Genomic DNA, 14,712 nt, shown 5'->3' on the forward strand with positions numbered 1-14,712 from the left:
CAGGTTCCATAGAATAGAGTCAACAAACTACTTAAATAGAAAGTCTCTGTAGATGCACAATAACAGAGTACAAAAGAATAAAATCACAGATGCTAGGTCTATTCAAGGAACTGAATGCAATAGAGACTCTTGCTACTGAACTGAAATAATCAGGAAGGGTCAACAAATGTTCTCCACAGTTCAAGAGACACAGAGCTAATAAATTAGAAATATTGGCCAAAATTTCTCAGTATAACAGAAGTCAGTAGGCATTAGATAACAGGACCCTCCCCATCACATACACACCATCAGGTTCAAAGTCTGGCTTTACAGCAAAACAGAGTAATTGCTGGTCAAAGAGTTCAGCTGTCTCAATGGATAGTTATTTGTAGAAATGGGATGCACACATCTGAGGAATAGTTTGAAGAAACAGACAAAAGCATATTCAGGCATTGTTTATTGAAAACACACCAAGTTGATAATTCTACAAACCTGGTTTAACAAGCTTTCTACCTGCTGCAGGATATTAGTGAAATTGAACATAATACATTCGGTCACTGTAGCATAGTTCTATGAAAGCATAAGTCATTGTTAAGTGTAATTTATAATACAGTGTAATGCAATGCAATGCAAAACCCACCGGTATAAACTACAGTTAGGCTAAGAGTAATATATATATTATATATAAAAACACATTATCTTTTCCTACCATGAAAAGTTTAAGGCACATGATAGTACAAACACAATTGCCACTAATAATCAGAAGATTTGAGATATCTGAACAGTAATATCTACAACCAGAATGGTAGATCTTGCTTGTTGTTTCTTCAAAGCAGTCATCTGCAGCACATACTACACCGAAGAAAAATAATTAAAGGTCACGAACAGCTGCTGTACTTGGGTATCTCTATTTTCCAACCCTTTGGCAACAAACAAGAATTAACAGCAAATTTTGTGTTCATACCATCCAATGACACTGTTTTGGCAACTGAAGTATTCTAGTTCATCTTTCAGGTACTTTAGTATTTGAAGAAAAGCATTGCTTCAGAATCAATCCAACCCACCCCCAACCCAAACCAAAGGAAAAGTAATAAGATACAACTCTGCTACAAAAAGACATTGTAAAAGTTGAACTAACCAAGATTGTTAGACATGATGGATATATACTGTACATGCCAGATATTATTTAAGCAAAATAAATTCAACTCTTCCACTAACTTGGAAGCACTTGAAGAAAAACATCAGTGTTTTAAAATGCGTATTCCAGGCATCAGGTTGAAAATTCAGTCTGTAACTCAATTGCAATAAGTAAAAGTCAACTGGAACTTCACACAACAAAATTTTTTTTCGTGTAAAAAGACGTACAACAGTTCAAAATACAAAGACAAACTTGTCGCACTGGATCAGCACCTTGAATTATTTGACTTGGGGTGGTTTTGGTGGGTGGGGCAGGCAGAGTGGAAGTGGAAGGAGAGGACACGCCTGTTTTTGCTTCTTCCTTATAAAGACCAATGTCACCTTTTTCATGCTGGCTTTGAATGTACAAAAACTGAAGTGTGCCATAAGCTGCAAAGCATCCCAATAATGTTAAGTCAGCATTCCACAATCAATAAAATCCAAAATGGAACAGGTTAAATATACAAAATGGCAAAAAGGAGTTAAGTATCATCTGATCAGTAAAATTTTCATCTGCATTTAAATAACTTGGAACTATTCTGCCAAAATCTACTGAAATATTTTGTATTTTCTTCATGGAACGTGTAACACCTCAGTTAAAACTACATAATTACACCAATTCAATAAACCCAGCAAGTTGAGCTTATTTCACTGATCAACTTCAAAGTCTTCTTCTATCAAGCCCTGTTTCAACCTTCTTTGTCCATATCCTTTAATCCAGCAGCATCTTTATATTTATCTCATCTATTCACTCAAAACACAAAATCCATAATAAAATGAAATCAGATTTAGACTTGGTTTTCACAGCTCAGAAAGAGAAGTGCTAGCAAAGTTGTGGTCCATGCTTTTCATTATGGTGAAAAACTGAAATACTTTGGAACCAGTTCTTAAAGTAATTTTTTTTTTAAAAAAAAGACCTTCTTGGCTTCCTTTCCCTTCAACATACAACATTCTCTTATCAACCTTCATACCAGTCATTGCAAAGATTTCAAAAGAAATCTAATCAACCAGACAAAAACTAAATATTAGGCTGAAGGGCTGCTACATTTGGAGAGATTAACTTGTGACTTTTTAATCCCCTCACTTCCCCACCCATCTCCCTGAAAGTTGTGGTTATGTAATGGTTTGACTGATGGGACTTCTTTCTCCATGTTAAATTTAGTTGACAGCTTCCACAAATGAGGTCCTCCGAATCTAATGGCAGTAGTGATAATGAGATCCTCTGTCATGTTCAGTAACTTCTGCATTTCATGCCTGGAATAAAAGGATACCAAGTTATAGGATGTGGTAACTATTGTTTTTTCTAAAAAAAAAAATTACATTTGCTAAAGTTGTCACTGATCATTCTTTCCTGGATTGACATCACCACCTATTGTGTGGAGTCATAGCTTCATGAAAAATGTTTTTTCCAGAAGGATTTGCCTTGTTTTGTTGGGAGGATTTTCCAATCTTATGGAGGTAATTACATTAAAAACTGCATTAAAAATACCTTTAGATTTCCAAGACGTATGAAGCCCAATACTGCTGAAACTCGAAGCTGAATGATCCTGTAAACATCAAATCATTCCAACTTGCTTACATTCTACTACATACACAAATTTAATGACAAAATTGTTAAGTTTTGTCAGTGCAATGAAGTATTTTTAAATGCACCTTTTCCTGTGTATACCCACTGCATTTGCTACATGAATTTGGGAGAATAGTATGATGACTGTACAACACCAAAGTGTTGGCTGATCAGAAGAGAGATTAGTCAAGTCTTATAACAATTATTCTTCCTAGTATGAGAGGAAGGAGGTTTATCCTGTCAGTGACAAAATGCAGTCAGCCTGAGATTTGAGTTTAGCTATATGTGGCTCTCTTAATGTGATAATCTATCAGACTATGAGCCGGTTCTATAAGGGAGGGAACTATTAAACTAGTTGATTGTACACCAGTTTGAATTATTCTTAACTGCTGGTAGCTTCTTAAAATTGATAATTCATAATCAAACCACAGATATATTGTATATATATGGCACAGACAGACCATTCAACCCAACCAGTCCATGCCTCACTCAAACCTTCTTCCATCTGCTCTTCTCTAATGCTTTTGTTGTAACCCTCTATACCCTTTTTGCTCAGATACTTTTCTCGCTAAATGCATCTATATTATTCACTTCAACTAGTCCCTGTGGTAGAAATGTTCCACATTCTCAGATAAAGACATTTCTCCAAAAATCAATATTGGATTTCTTGACGACTACCTTATATTGAAGGCCATCTGCTCTTCTCTAATGCTTTTGTTGTAACCCTCTATACCCTTTTTGCTCAGATACTTTTCTCGCTAAATGCATCTATATTATTCACTTCAACTAGTCCCTGTGGTAGAATGTTCCACATTCTCAGATAAAGACATTTCTCCAAAATTCCATATTGGATTTCTTGATGACTACCTTATATTGAAGGCCTTTGGGTATGCTCTGAAGAACACAGAACATACAGCATGGAACAGGCCCTTTGGCCCACGATGTTGTGCCGAGGCTCAATCCTAATGGAAAATATAACAACTTAACCTATGCACCCCTCAACTCACTGCTATCCATGTACGTGTCCAGCAGTCACTTAAATGTCCTTAATGACTCTGCTTCCACCACCACAGATGGCAATGCATTCCATGCATTCACAACTCTCTGAATAAAAAACCTACCTCTGACGTCTCCCAATATCTGAAAACTATGACCCCTTGTACCAGTCAATCCTGACCTGGGGAAAGGTCTCTGGCTATTGACTCTATCTATTCCTCACATTATCTTGCATACCTCGATCAGGTCTCCTCTCTTCCTCCTTCTCTCCAGAGAGAAGCGACCTAAAAACCATAGTTTTTTTCCCCTGAACGCATCCTTACGTCAACTTGCCTGGAGAATCTGTAACCCGAACCATATCAGTTGGTTTTGGCCTGTTTCAGCTAGCAGTTCCTCTTCAAGTAGAACCTTCATGCTCTTTCCCTTAAGATAATTTACCCAAACACCATTGTGACCCCTCAATATTATGCCAATAAGACAGGCTGGGTAACCAGGGAAATGTTTACTAATTGGTTTCACAACCTCTTTGGGCCAGAGGCATGTTCACACTGTCAGGCAACTGGATTTCAAGAACATCGTGAAATCATACTGCCCTTGTAGTCAGTTTTTATAAAAATTGCACGTAAATTTGAATAAGAGACTGTAACTATACTCAGTTTTTATTTAGGAGAAAGTGAGGACTGCAGATGCTGGAGATCAGAGCTGAAAATGTGTTGCTGGAAAAGCACAGCAGGTCAGGCAGCATCCAAGGAGCAGGAGAATCGATGTTTTGGGCATGAGCCTTCTTCAGGAATCCCATTCCTGAAGAAGGGCTCATGCCCGAAACGTCGATTCTCCTGCTCCTTGGCTGCTGCCTGACCTGCTGCGCTTTTCCAGCAACACATTTTCAGCTCAGTTTTTATTTAGACTTGTTCCTGTGGCTAATTCATTTCATTCACCCTTTTTGTGCACAGTCATAAAAAAAAATCACATTTACCTGCTGCAGTTTTCACTCTCATCTTTTTCCATTTAAGATATGGAGAAAGGGCAGACTATTTTGTTTTACAAACATGCTGGAAGCAGTCCTTACCCTAGCTTATCAATTCATTCAACCATTCCCATGTTGAAGGGATGATCTCATTGAAATGACTTCCTTCAGTTGGTGTTAAAAATCAAAGCATTTTAGTCTCTTAAATATTGACCCCAACTTATATATTACTGCATTTCCGATTCAACTTATTTGGATAATCATGGTGACATTAACAATCCAGAAATACAGCAAGTGTCAAAATAGCTGCACGATAAGAATCATTTCAGTAGGCAATGCAATTACATAACAATATTAAAGTAACACATGAAACTAGCTAGGAAATTAAGAAGATGCGTGCAATTTTAAATTAACAATGTACTTTACAAAATAAAGGTTCAATGGGACATATGTGAACAACTTGACAGGATGCAGGAGACTATAAATTTTGAGTTAACGTTTTGGGTCTGGTGACCCTTCTTCAGAAATGAATGTAGCTAAGAAGGTGTAGGCATATATGCTGAAGATAGGGTGGGGGAGTAAACCACAGGAGTAAATGGAGCCCAGAGAGAGAAAAAGAAAGGAATGGGTAAAGATCAGCCTGAGAGGAATCAACAGTTGCTAATAATTAGTGGTTTGGTTGTAGTAACAGCCATGAAGGTCTGTCATTATTGAGATCAATAATTTTAGGGCCTGAACACCTTCACCCATGTCCTTATCCCATAGCCCACGCACCAGGCTGTGTCATCAAAGTGGCTGCTACCACAACCAACCCATTGTCAGTTACTAATGATCCCAATCATCAGCTGTTGATTCTCCCAGGCTGCCCTTTACCCATTCCTTTGTCAGCCCAATTGCTCTCTCTTTCTGGGCTCACATCTATCTCTTGTTTATTCCTCCTCTTCCCTCTGCCCAACTTCAGCACATATACCAACCCTTTCCTGGCTAAAATCAGTTATGGAGGAGGTTCACTTGATCCGAAACATTAACTCTGCTTTGGCTTCATAGATGCTGCCAGACTTGATGAGTTTTTCCAGCAACACCATTTTTTTTTGTAAAAGTTGAGGCTAGGAATAATGCATTCTGAGAAAATGATATCATACACCAGGTTAGGTGAAAGATCGAAGTATTTATCTTTTGTTTAGAAGGCACTGACAATTTTGCATTCAATTGCTACGTGAGTGGGAGCATGCTCGCTGCAGGATCAGTAGGACATGGATTCAAGCCCTACTGCTGAATTTCAGCATATAATCATGCAATTTCATTGCAATGCAGTTTAAAGGAGTACTGCACTGTCAGAAGTGCAATTTTTTGAATGAGCCAATGTTTTGTCTCCTTATGGTGGTGGACATAAAACAGTTTAACTGGTCATGGATCATGAGGGATTTCATGAAGAGATTGGCTGACATATTTGCCTATGTGACAGCCACAACCCAAAGATAAATCACTTAAATCAGAGCTGTCAATTAATCACTATTCCTCAGTAAAACATTCTAATTTTCAAGCTATTTTTAACATTGGAAACAATTGCAGAAGGTAGTGCAATTTAACAATTTTAACAAGTAAAAACAAATTTCAATTTGTAAACTAAGTAGGATAATTAGTAATTCCAATGAATTAGAGATTATGCTTCACATTTGCAAACTCTCATGTCAGAGGAATGTGACCCAGCTGTGTGCTTGGCCACTAACACAATTAAAGGTGCAGGAAGCATGAAGCCTGAAGCCATCGTTGTGAATTTGGTACAATGGAAACAGGGACAGACGAACAACAGAACAGAGCAATACAAATACACAACCATACACAGATGCTTGCAGTCCATCGTCATTTCTTTTTGGGACAAATTTAGATACCAAAATCTTCACTGCCCTTCCTAATCCTATCCTTCATTTGATGGCCACATGTTAGAAGCAATAACTGAGACTGATGTTAAGTTGCCTCATCGAGCCTAATGTATCAACAGTTTATTCAATTAAAATCAGCAAAATGGGCACAATTTGGGCATAGTCTGTATTTCTCATGATCAGACCTTGCTTAATGAATAAGTGCAATTAAGGAGGTTATCAGCCATTTGAGCCAGCAGTTACAAAGTGCACACATTATTTACTGTTTATTTACAGAGGGCTAATGACAGGCAAATAATACATGTGCTGTTAACTCCATACAACACATCAGACAAAATCTTAAGCATCGGCGGAAGCAAGCAGCAGCATGAAAACGGGGTTTGGCCATTTTCAGTGGTTATTTAAAGGAGACTGCTGACAGTCCGTGAGCCCCAGCAACAATGGAAAAGATAGCTGCAGAACAACATGCTGGTGCACTAGTATGGTCAGGAATACATATTAAAGTAAAAGTAAAGTCACTGTAGTCCTATTAGAACATACAGCTGTTTGCTCATTAAAGACAATTGGTGGTAGTTTAAACCAAGGATCACATTGCTTCAGACAACGGGAGAGATTGAGAAGGAGAATCCTTCTTGGCAACCTAAACTGGTGCGGGAATTGAACCCCACACTGTTAATATCACTGCATTACAAACCAGCTATCCCATATGTACATATTTGTTTAATCAGCCAAAAGATTTATTGGTGCAGTGATAATGGTGTGAATAAATTGTACAGGAAAGTGTACCTCCATAAAGCCGTAAACATGACGTAGCGATTTTGCACAAAGAATCATGAGGTCGTAATTTGTTCACTTGTCAACACATATTTCTCATACTCTGCATGTGAAGAAGTTTTCAGCTCGTTTATTGAAAACACAAAACTAATTGAAACATCAACAATTCTAGCAGTTATGCTATTCATAAGATATTTCAGCCTAAATGAATGTTGGCAGATTGAAGTTGCAATTTGAAATGTGAAGAAATGTTAGCCTTGGTCAGTGATTTTACATCAAAATAGATACAAAGTGCAATTTTTAATGGTAACAAAAAGAGTGTTCAATTTCTTAGGGAAAACGAATAGATCATGCAGGCTCTCTAGTCTGTTCTGCCTTTCAATGACAGCATATTGATCTGAAACCCTACAGTGACTGACCATGTCAACCTAACTTGATGCAGCAACATTCTCTGACAGTAATGTCCCACAAACAGCACTCACATAAATGTTCAGTCTATTTTCTTTGGCTACATCTGGTGAAGGAGCAGCTTCACTGCTCATCATTCATGCCATAGGATCGTAGCTTGCTCCAAACCTTTCGGGAGAAAGTGAGGTCTGTAGATGCTGGAGATCAGAGCTGAAAATGTGTTGCTGGAAAAGCGCAGGTCAGGCAGCATCCAGGGAACAGGAGAATCGACGTTTCGGGCATAAGCCCGATTCCTGAAGAAGGGCTAATGCCCGAAACGTCGATTCTCCTGTTCCCTGGATGCTGCCTGACCTGCTGCGCTTTTCCAGCAACACATTTTCAGCTCCAAACCTTTAGGCACATGTTAGGCAGGGTGACAGTTTAGTTTTTTTCTATTTAACTTATCTTTCCAATTATTCTGTTCAGAGATGTAATTACACACCTCTGGAGCTGGTGGGACTTGAACTGGGCCACTTGGTCCAGGAGTAGGGACAGACCACTACAGCATAGGGTGACAGCTTAAGTTGATGTTTTCATACACAAACAGCGCACAGCAGATTCAGACTCCAGATATACATTGATAATAAATATTGGGTTAACTCAAGAGGAAAAATGTAACTAGCTTACAAAAGAATCAAAGTATCTAAAGTCCATCATGATTTTATGAGAAATGTAGTATTTTAAAACTTATATAAAATGACCAGGCTGCTTAAAGATTTAACAGTTTGTATGTACATCCTTTCAATTCCAGGAAGCAACTGCTGTGCAAGTACTAATCAATGAGACTTCAAAACCAAAGGTTACACAGTTAACAATTTTACTTCTGATTGGAGGCCGTTGTACAGTAGATTAATTAGGCGATTGGAACTCAAAGACACCTACCATGCAGGCGCTTAGACCCAGGAGTCAACAGGTTGAGGTTTTGTGTCATTAGCATCCACAAGATTCACTGAGGCCCTACTAATCCTGTTAATGTTTTTCTTATTTGAATCATTCTGTAGCAACAGGGAAAGGGTTAATAGCAAGACGGCTGGCATAAAACAGGTATAGATAAAGGCAAGTTAGTTTAACGTTAAAGCAATTAACTACACTTGACAGCTCAAGATCAAGACCACAAAAATAGCTTTAGTTTTAAAAATAACTCAATATGGAATGTGTGCATTTAAATTTGGGTGCACTGAAAACATATTTTGAACCAAGTTCATTTGCTTTGCTGGACATGTAAAGCAAGGGCTACTGAAAATCTGACTAGCATGTGATTGAATTTAGAGTAATTTTGCAAACCTTGTAAGTTTCTACAGTTTGATGAGGAAATTGGTTGAACAGGAAATGCAACTTCACTCATATTGATTCATTGTATTACAGCAAGAATCATATGAAGCCATAAATCTTTCAAGATTTAGTTTGAAAACAAAATTATTCAATAGAAAATAATGGAAACATCTATTCTACTTCACAAAACATCTTGGCACTGAATTAAATAAAGCTCAGCATATTGTTGAAAAGGTATTCTGATTTTGTCTCCCTCTTTCATTTTCACTTATTTATTCCACTTATTCTTTGTAAAGCCAAGAAGTGATCAAGATATTATAGAGTTCAAAATAATAATCTACTTGAAACACTAATTTTAAGTCCAGGGAGATTTTTTTAAAAAGTGGTTTCACAAGGTTACATCATGTTGAAATTAAGTTGGCTACATGCATAATTTGATAATGGAAATATAATTCAAATCATTGGATAAAAGGATCAATGAAGGTCATGTCCAAAAACACAATCCACAATTAGAAAAATTGCACATTAAGTATTATTGCATAGGACTATTCACCACTAACAAAAATTGTTTTCCTCAACATTACTGGAAAGTATTATGTACCCATTGTTTTCATCACAAACTTGCAAATTACCCTTCTCTTTTCATCTCCTTACACTTATTATTTAGCTCGATCAGCACAGTTTATTCACTTCCTACAGCCTCTTGAAGCGGAATCTATCATTCTACCTTCTCCACCTGAGATGTCAATGCACTACGACATGACCAGGGCAGCAAAATTAATATTTATCAACCAGCGTTATGCACCTCATTTAGAATCATTGGATCATAGAGATATCTCAAGGGAAATTTCATAACATTCAATTTTGAAAAAAATCTTTTTTTTAAAAAACACATTTTTGTGGCCTTATGTTTCTGGAAAAATTCAGAACAGTTCATGCAACATTCACAAACACAATGAAGCACCCTTTCAATTCAGAGTAGCATTAACATTCGTGCGCAGAGCTGACAAATCAAACATGACAAGAGCAATTCCAGGACAAGAATTGCGTAAGAAGGTAAGAAAGCAGATTAATTAAAGATTATCAGTTAGGGTAATAAGCTTGAAAGTCATTAATCACTTCAAAATAGCTACCTACAGCAGCAACTGACATGCAAATTAGGAACAGGTCTATCACACACAAAAACCAATCATAAAATGAGTGTGCCAAGACACTAGCAACCTAAGATTATTTGTCTCAATAGTTCTGTCCAGAACTGGATTCAGGTATCAAATGAGAGTTGCCTGATCTAAATGGTAGTTTTCGGATTCTTGAGAGAGAGCTATAAATGACCACAACATAGCCTACCCGCAAAGGTTGCTGTTCAAAAGCATCTGCAGAAACATCCATAGTCTTACACTTGCGCTCTTTCTCCCTCTGATCCAAGGTAGAGTAAGTATCTGTGATGACAAATACATAATTCAAGACAAGGGCATACATCTCAAAATTCATTTCCATGAATGATTTTGAAGAGTAATATCACAAAAGGACATTTAAATCTCTGAAAGGATGAGATAAACAGAAAAATAATTCACAAGTAGTCAAAGCCAACATGCACCAACCAAACCTAACGCAAATGTAAATAAGGTGTAGCCATTCAAACCAAGTCTTGGAGTAGGAGGGAGGGGAGACAGTAGTAGTATTTCTGGACATGTTAATCTAAATCTAGTACAGTGGATCCAAAGTCCTCATTTAAAACATCCAAGGAAAGTAAAATAAAAATGTCATGTAGATATCAGTAAAAACTGAAGATTTCAACACTTTGCAAAACACACATCAAAATCATTTTGAAATGGCACTAAATCATTATTTTGCAACCAAAGCTGGATATTGGTTATTCTTGACTTTGCTGTTTAAATACAGCATATGCTGCTTGAGGACTTGAAATGTTATTAATCTACGTTAATCATGTTTCTCTTGACAAATACTGCCTGACATTCTGAATATTTCCAGCATTTTCTGTTCTTTTTTGCTTCAGATTTCCAGCAGTCAGTAATTTTTCCTTTTTCTTGCCTTAGTGTAATACCAGATTTCCACAACTAGGGGCTGCAGTTGAATTGTTTAAAACATTATTTTGTAGGTATTTCTAGTACCTGTACTACAACACAACTGGGGAATAAAAATCAAATCCCCAAAAAAGTCCTCATTAGAGGACTGCATCCAAACAAAGTCCAAAACTGAACCGAAATAGTTACCATATTATCCTTTTGAAAACAAGCCGAGCTATTAATTTCTCAAGTTTAATAAAAGATGAGTTTTAAATGGAACAAAATACTGCACGATAATTTGCTCCTCTCAAAGCACTGAAGAATGGCTATAATAGCAAGCAGAATTCATGAGCACAAGCAAAAGGAATTCAAAGCAGTATTTACCTGGGCCAAACTGTTCCATGGGAATCATTTCGCCAGACCATTTATTACCTAAAAATAAAATTTATCATGAAGTTGCCAGTGTGCACAAGCTGAACTTGTTTACTGCAAGCTATTGTAAGCTTCCAGGATTTAACATCAAACCCTTTGAGGATTGCAGGGCAGTTTTTGAAATCCACAGAATCCAACAGTTCAAGTACTGTTACTCCCTCACAAATATTTGCCAACGGTCAGACAACTGCATATGCAACAAGTGAAAGCAAAGTTTTTGAAATATCTCTTTCCATTAAAAACAAACACACCCACTGTTTTCTCCCTCACTGGTCCCTCTGTCTACTTGCTTTTTTTGTTCATCACCCTGTAAAGCAGTTTGATAATCTCTTTGCAATTAATGACCGATACAGAAATGTAAACAGTTGGTCTTCTTCCAGAATGCTCCCTGTGTCTCATAGCTAAAACCTCTATTTGCCCACTAGAGTGAGAATGTTGCCTAGATGCAAGATCCACTTCTTAGGTAAATTCTAAACTATCAAAGCTATCTGAAAATAGCTTTTCATCAGTACATTGTTTTGGCTGCAATGCCTCTCATGGGTCACCAAAATGTTATTGAATGGAGCAGGAACTCTGCACTGAAATTATTTCTACCATTACATTATCTTGAACGTTTTCCAGTTTCATTTGGTTCAGCTGGTGATTTTAGAAGCATGTCAAAATTGCAGTCAAGATGACCCAAATGAAATTGCGGTGAGCACACAAAATGAACGTTCACTGCATGAGCAATAAAATGGACCAACTTACTCGAAAATTGAAGCCATCTGAAATCATTACAGTACAAAGGGGCTGATTTGACCCATTGTGTCAATGTCTGCTCTTTCAAAGAGCTATCTAATTAGTCCCATTCCTTGCTCCTTCATCAGAGCCCTCTGTTGGCCACTGCATTCCTGATCATTGTATGAAAAATCCAAGTTACCACTGTGATGACGACATTTATTTTACAAAGGAGGCTAATTTCACATATTGCTTTAACTCCTGAAGTAACAGATTAAACCTGACAATATGCAACTGAAAAGTGATGCTTAATAATAATAATAATCAACATACAGATAAAGTTAAGATAAAAATTCAGTTTCTCAGAATGACAGGTCACTAGGCGCAGGCTCACAGCTGCAAATCTCCTTGCTAGACAAATCAAGAAATTCCAAAGGGAACAACAACTGGCAGAAGTGTAATCCAGGTCACTTTTGGTCAGTGCCCAGTTATGGATTATGAAGCAGCGTTCACCTAAACTTAAGAATCAGATGCCTGGAAGCTCCCTCAGTAGAGGTGATGGAGACAGCTCAAAATTTGTTTTGAAGCACAATATCTCAACTTAATATTGTTTGGTCTGACTGTGCACGTATTGTAATTCAAATTAAATCAGTTTAGGAAAACAAACTGAATGAGGCGGTCTCCATTTGACCTGAATGGGTATGGGGTGTACAACACAAGCAGCAGTACTGCTTCCTCACTTCTGTCTGTAGCATGTGTACTTCCTTTCTCAAATGTACATAAGACCTGATCTGAAGACTGGCAGGTGACATGGGGCACTGCTGCTTCACAGCAAGGGTTCAATTCCATCCTCTGTCAACTGTCTGTGTGGAGTATGCACATTGTCTGCACAGATTTTCTCTGGGTGTGGCAGTTTCCTCATACAGTCCAAAGACATGCAGGTTAGATGGACTGACCATGGGAGATGCAGGGTTGCAAGGATAAGGTGGGGGACAGGTCTGGGTGGCAGAAGGTCAGTGTGGACTCAAGGACTGAAAGGGCTGCTTCCGCTCTGTAGGGATTATCAAGTCATAGAGATGTACAGCATGGAAACAGACCCTTCGGTCCAACTTGTTCATGCCTACCAGATATGCCAACCCAATCTAGTCCCACCTGCCAGCACCTGGCCCATATCCCTCCAAACCCTTTCTATTCATATACCCATTCAGATGCCTTTTAAATATTGCAATTGTACCAGCCTCCACAACATCCTCTGGCAGCTCATTCCATACATGTACTACCCTCTGCGTGAAAAAGTTGCCCCTTAGATCTCATATATCTTTCCCCCTCACCCTAAGCCTATGCCCTCTAGTTGTGGACTTCCCCACCCCAGGGAAAAAACTTTGCCGATTTACCCTATCCATACCCCTCATGATTTTATAAACCTCTATAAGGTCACCCCTCAGCTTCCGACGCTCCAGGGAAAACAACCCCAGCCTGTTCAACCTCTCCCGAGAGCTCAAATCCTCCAACCTTGGCAACACCTTGTAAATGTTTTCTGAAAACTTTCAAGTTTCACAATATCTTTCCGATAGGAAGGATACCATGTTATGATGTGCTCATAGATGTAATTCTTAGCATGGCACACATCTTTGTAACACAGTTGAAACACACACTGTGATATCCCAAATATTCTGAACCTCGAGGACAGAAGAGCCAAAGCTCAAGTACTTTAACAGGAAGGGGAGGAAGATGAAAAATCAAACTGTTTCAGAGCAACAGCAAAGAGATAACTGCCATATAGCATAAAAAGGTAATGCTATTTGTAATAAAATAAATTCTGGAAATATTATATAAAAATGGCCAACGTTGTAAATAATGTCCATCATCAAATGTGTTATGATTTCCGAAATCGGAGACAATTTATGCTGCAGGCTGGTTACAGTATCAGCAGACAAACTGGAGCCAAAAGAGAATGTAATTTAACATATCCAACACTCACCATCTTTCTGGTTCCTTTCAATTAATGGGAGAGTGCTGTCATCATAGCCAATTGCTTTGCTACCACTCTTGGATCCCTTGGGAAGTGTAGTCACATTAGGCTACATATTGTTTAAAAAAAGTTAAATAAATTAAGTTTTAGTCAACAAATAGACAAGTTTTGTACATGTTTTGCTCTACATTTTCCTGAAGAGACTATTTCACAAATGCCAAGCACACTCGAATGCCTTACCCAGCACAATCTTCTGTGCAAGTCTGAATTGTGGAATAACAGCCGAATTGACTGCAGGACACTGTCGACACATTCAATTCTGCTTTAATCAAACACTTTTCAGCAGGGGACATTGATTTGTGACCATCAAAAGGAATCACCATCTGGTTAAACCTCACTAAAATACAAGGTACTAGAACCAATTACAACAACTGGACTTCCAATTTGGCAGAAGTCAATCTGAAAATTCAAGATTTTTCTCATCTTTATGGCTAAATGACATA

At 37.9% G+C, this 14,712-nt stretch overlaps 1 protein-coding gene across 15 annotated transcripts in view; it reads right to left on the minus strand.

The window, feature by feature from the left end:
* Window positions 1–419: 419 nt before the first annotated feature.
* The window catches only part of arvcfb (ARVCF delta catenin family member b), a 315,865-nt gene continuing 301,572 nt past the window's right edge, over window positions 420–14,712 (minus strand). For 14 of the 15 annotated variants that reach the window (XM_043715403.1, XM_043715405.1, XM_043715417.1 and 11 more), the window contains 5 exons: window positions 14,219–14,318; window positions 11,473–11,520; window positions 10,409–10,500; window positions 8,672–8,784; window positions 420–2,409 (listed from right to left, as the gene is read on the minus strand). In XM_043715403.1, coding sequence (XP_043571338.1) covers window positions 8,683–8,784; window positions 10,409–10,500; window positions 11,473–11,520; window positions 14,219–14,318 — 342 coding nt within the window. In that variant the 3' untranslated portion in view covers window positions 420–2,409; window positions 8,672–8,682. The remainder of the gene's footprint in view (window positions 2,410–8,671; window positions 8,785–10,408; window positions 10,501–11,472; window positions 11,521–14,218; window positions 14,319–14,712) is intronic. The other variant, XM_043715409.1, reaches the window with a different exon arrangement.

This window comes from Chiloscyllium plagiosum, chromosome 25 (genome assembly GCF_004010195.1).
Source record: "Chiloscyllium plagiosum isolate BGI_BamShark_2017 chromosome 25, ASM401019v2, whole genome shotgun sequence".
NCBI classification, from domain to species: domain Eukaryota; kingdom Metazoa; phylum Chordata; class Chondrichthyes; order Orectolobiformes; family Hemiscylliidae; genus Chiloscyllium; species Chiloscyllium plagiosum.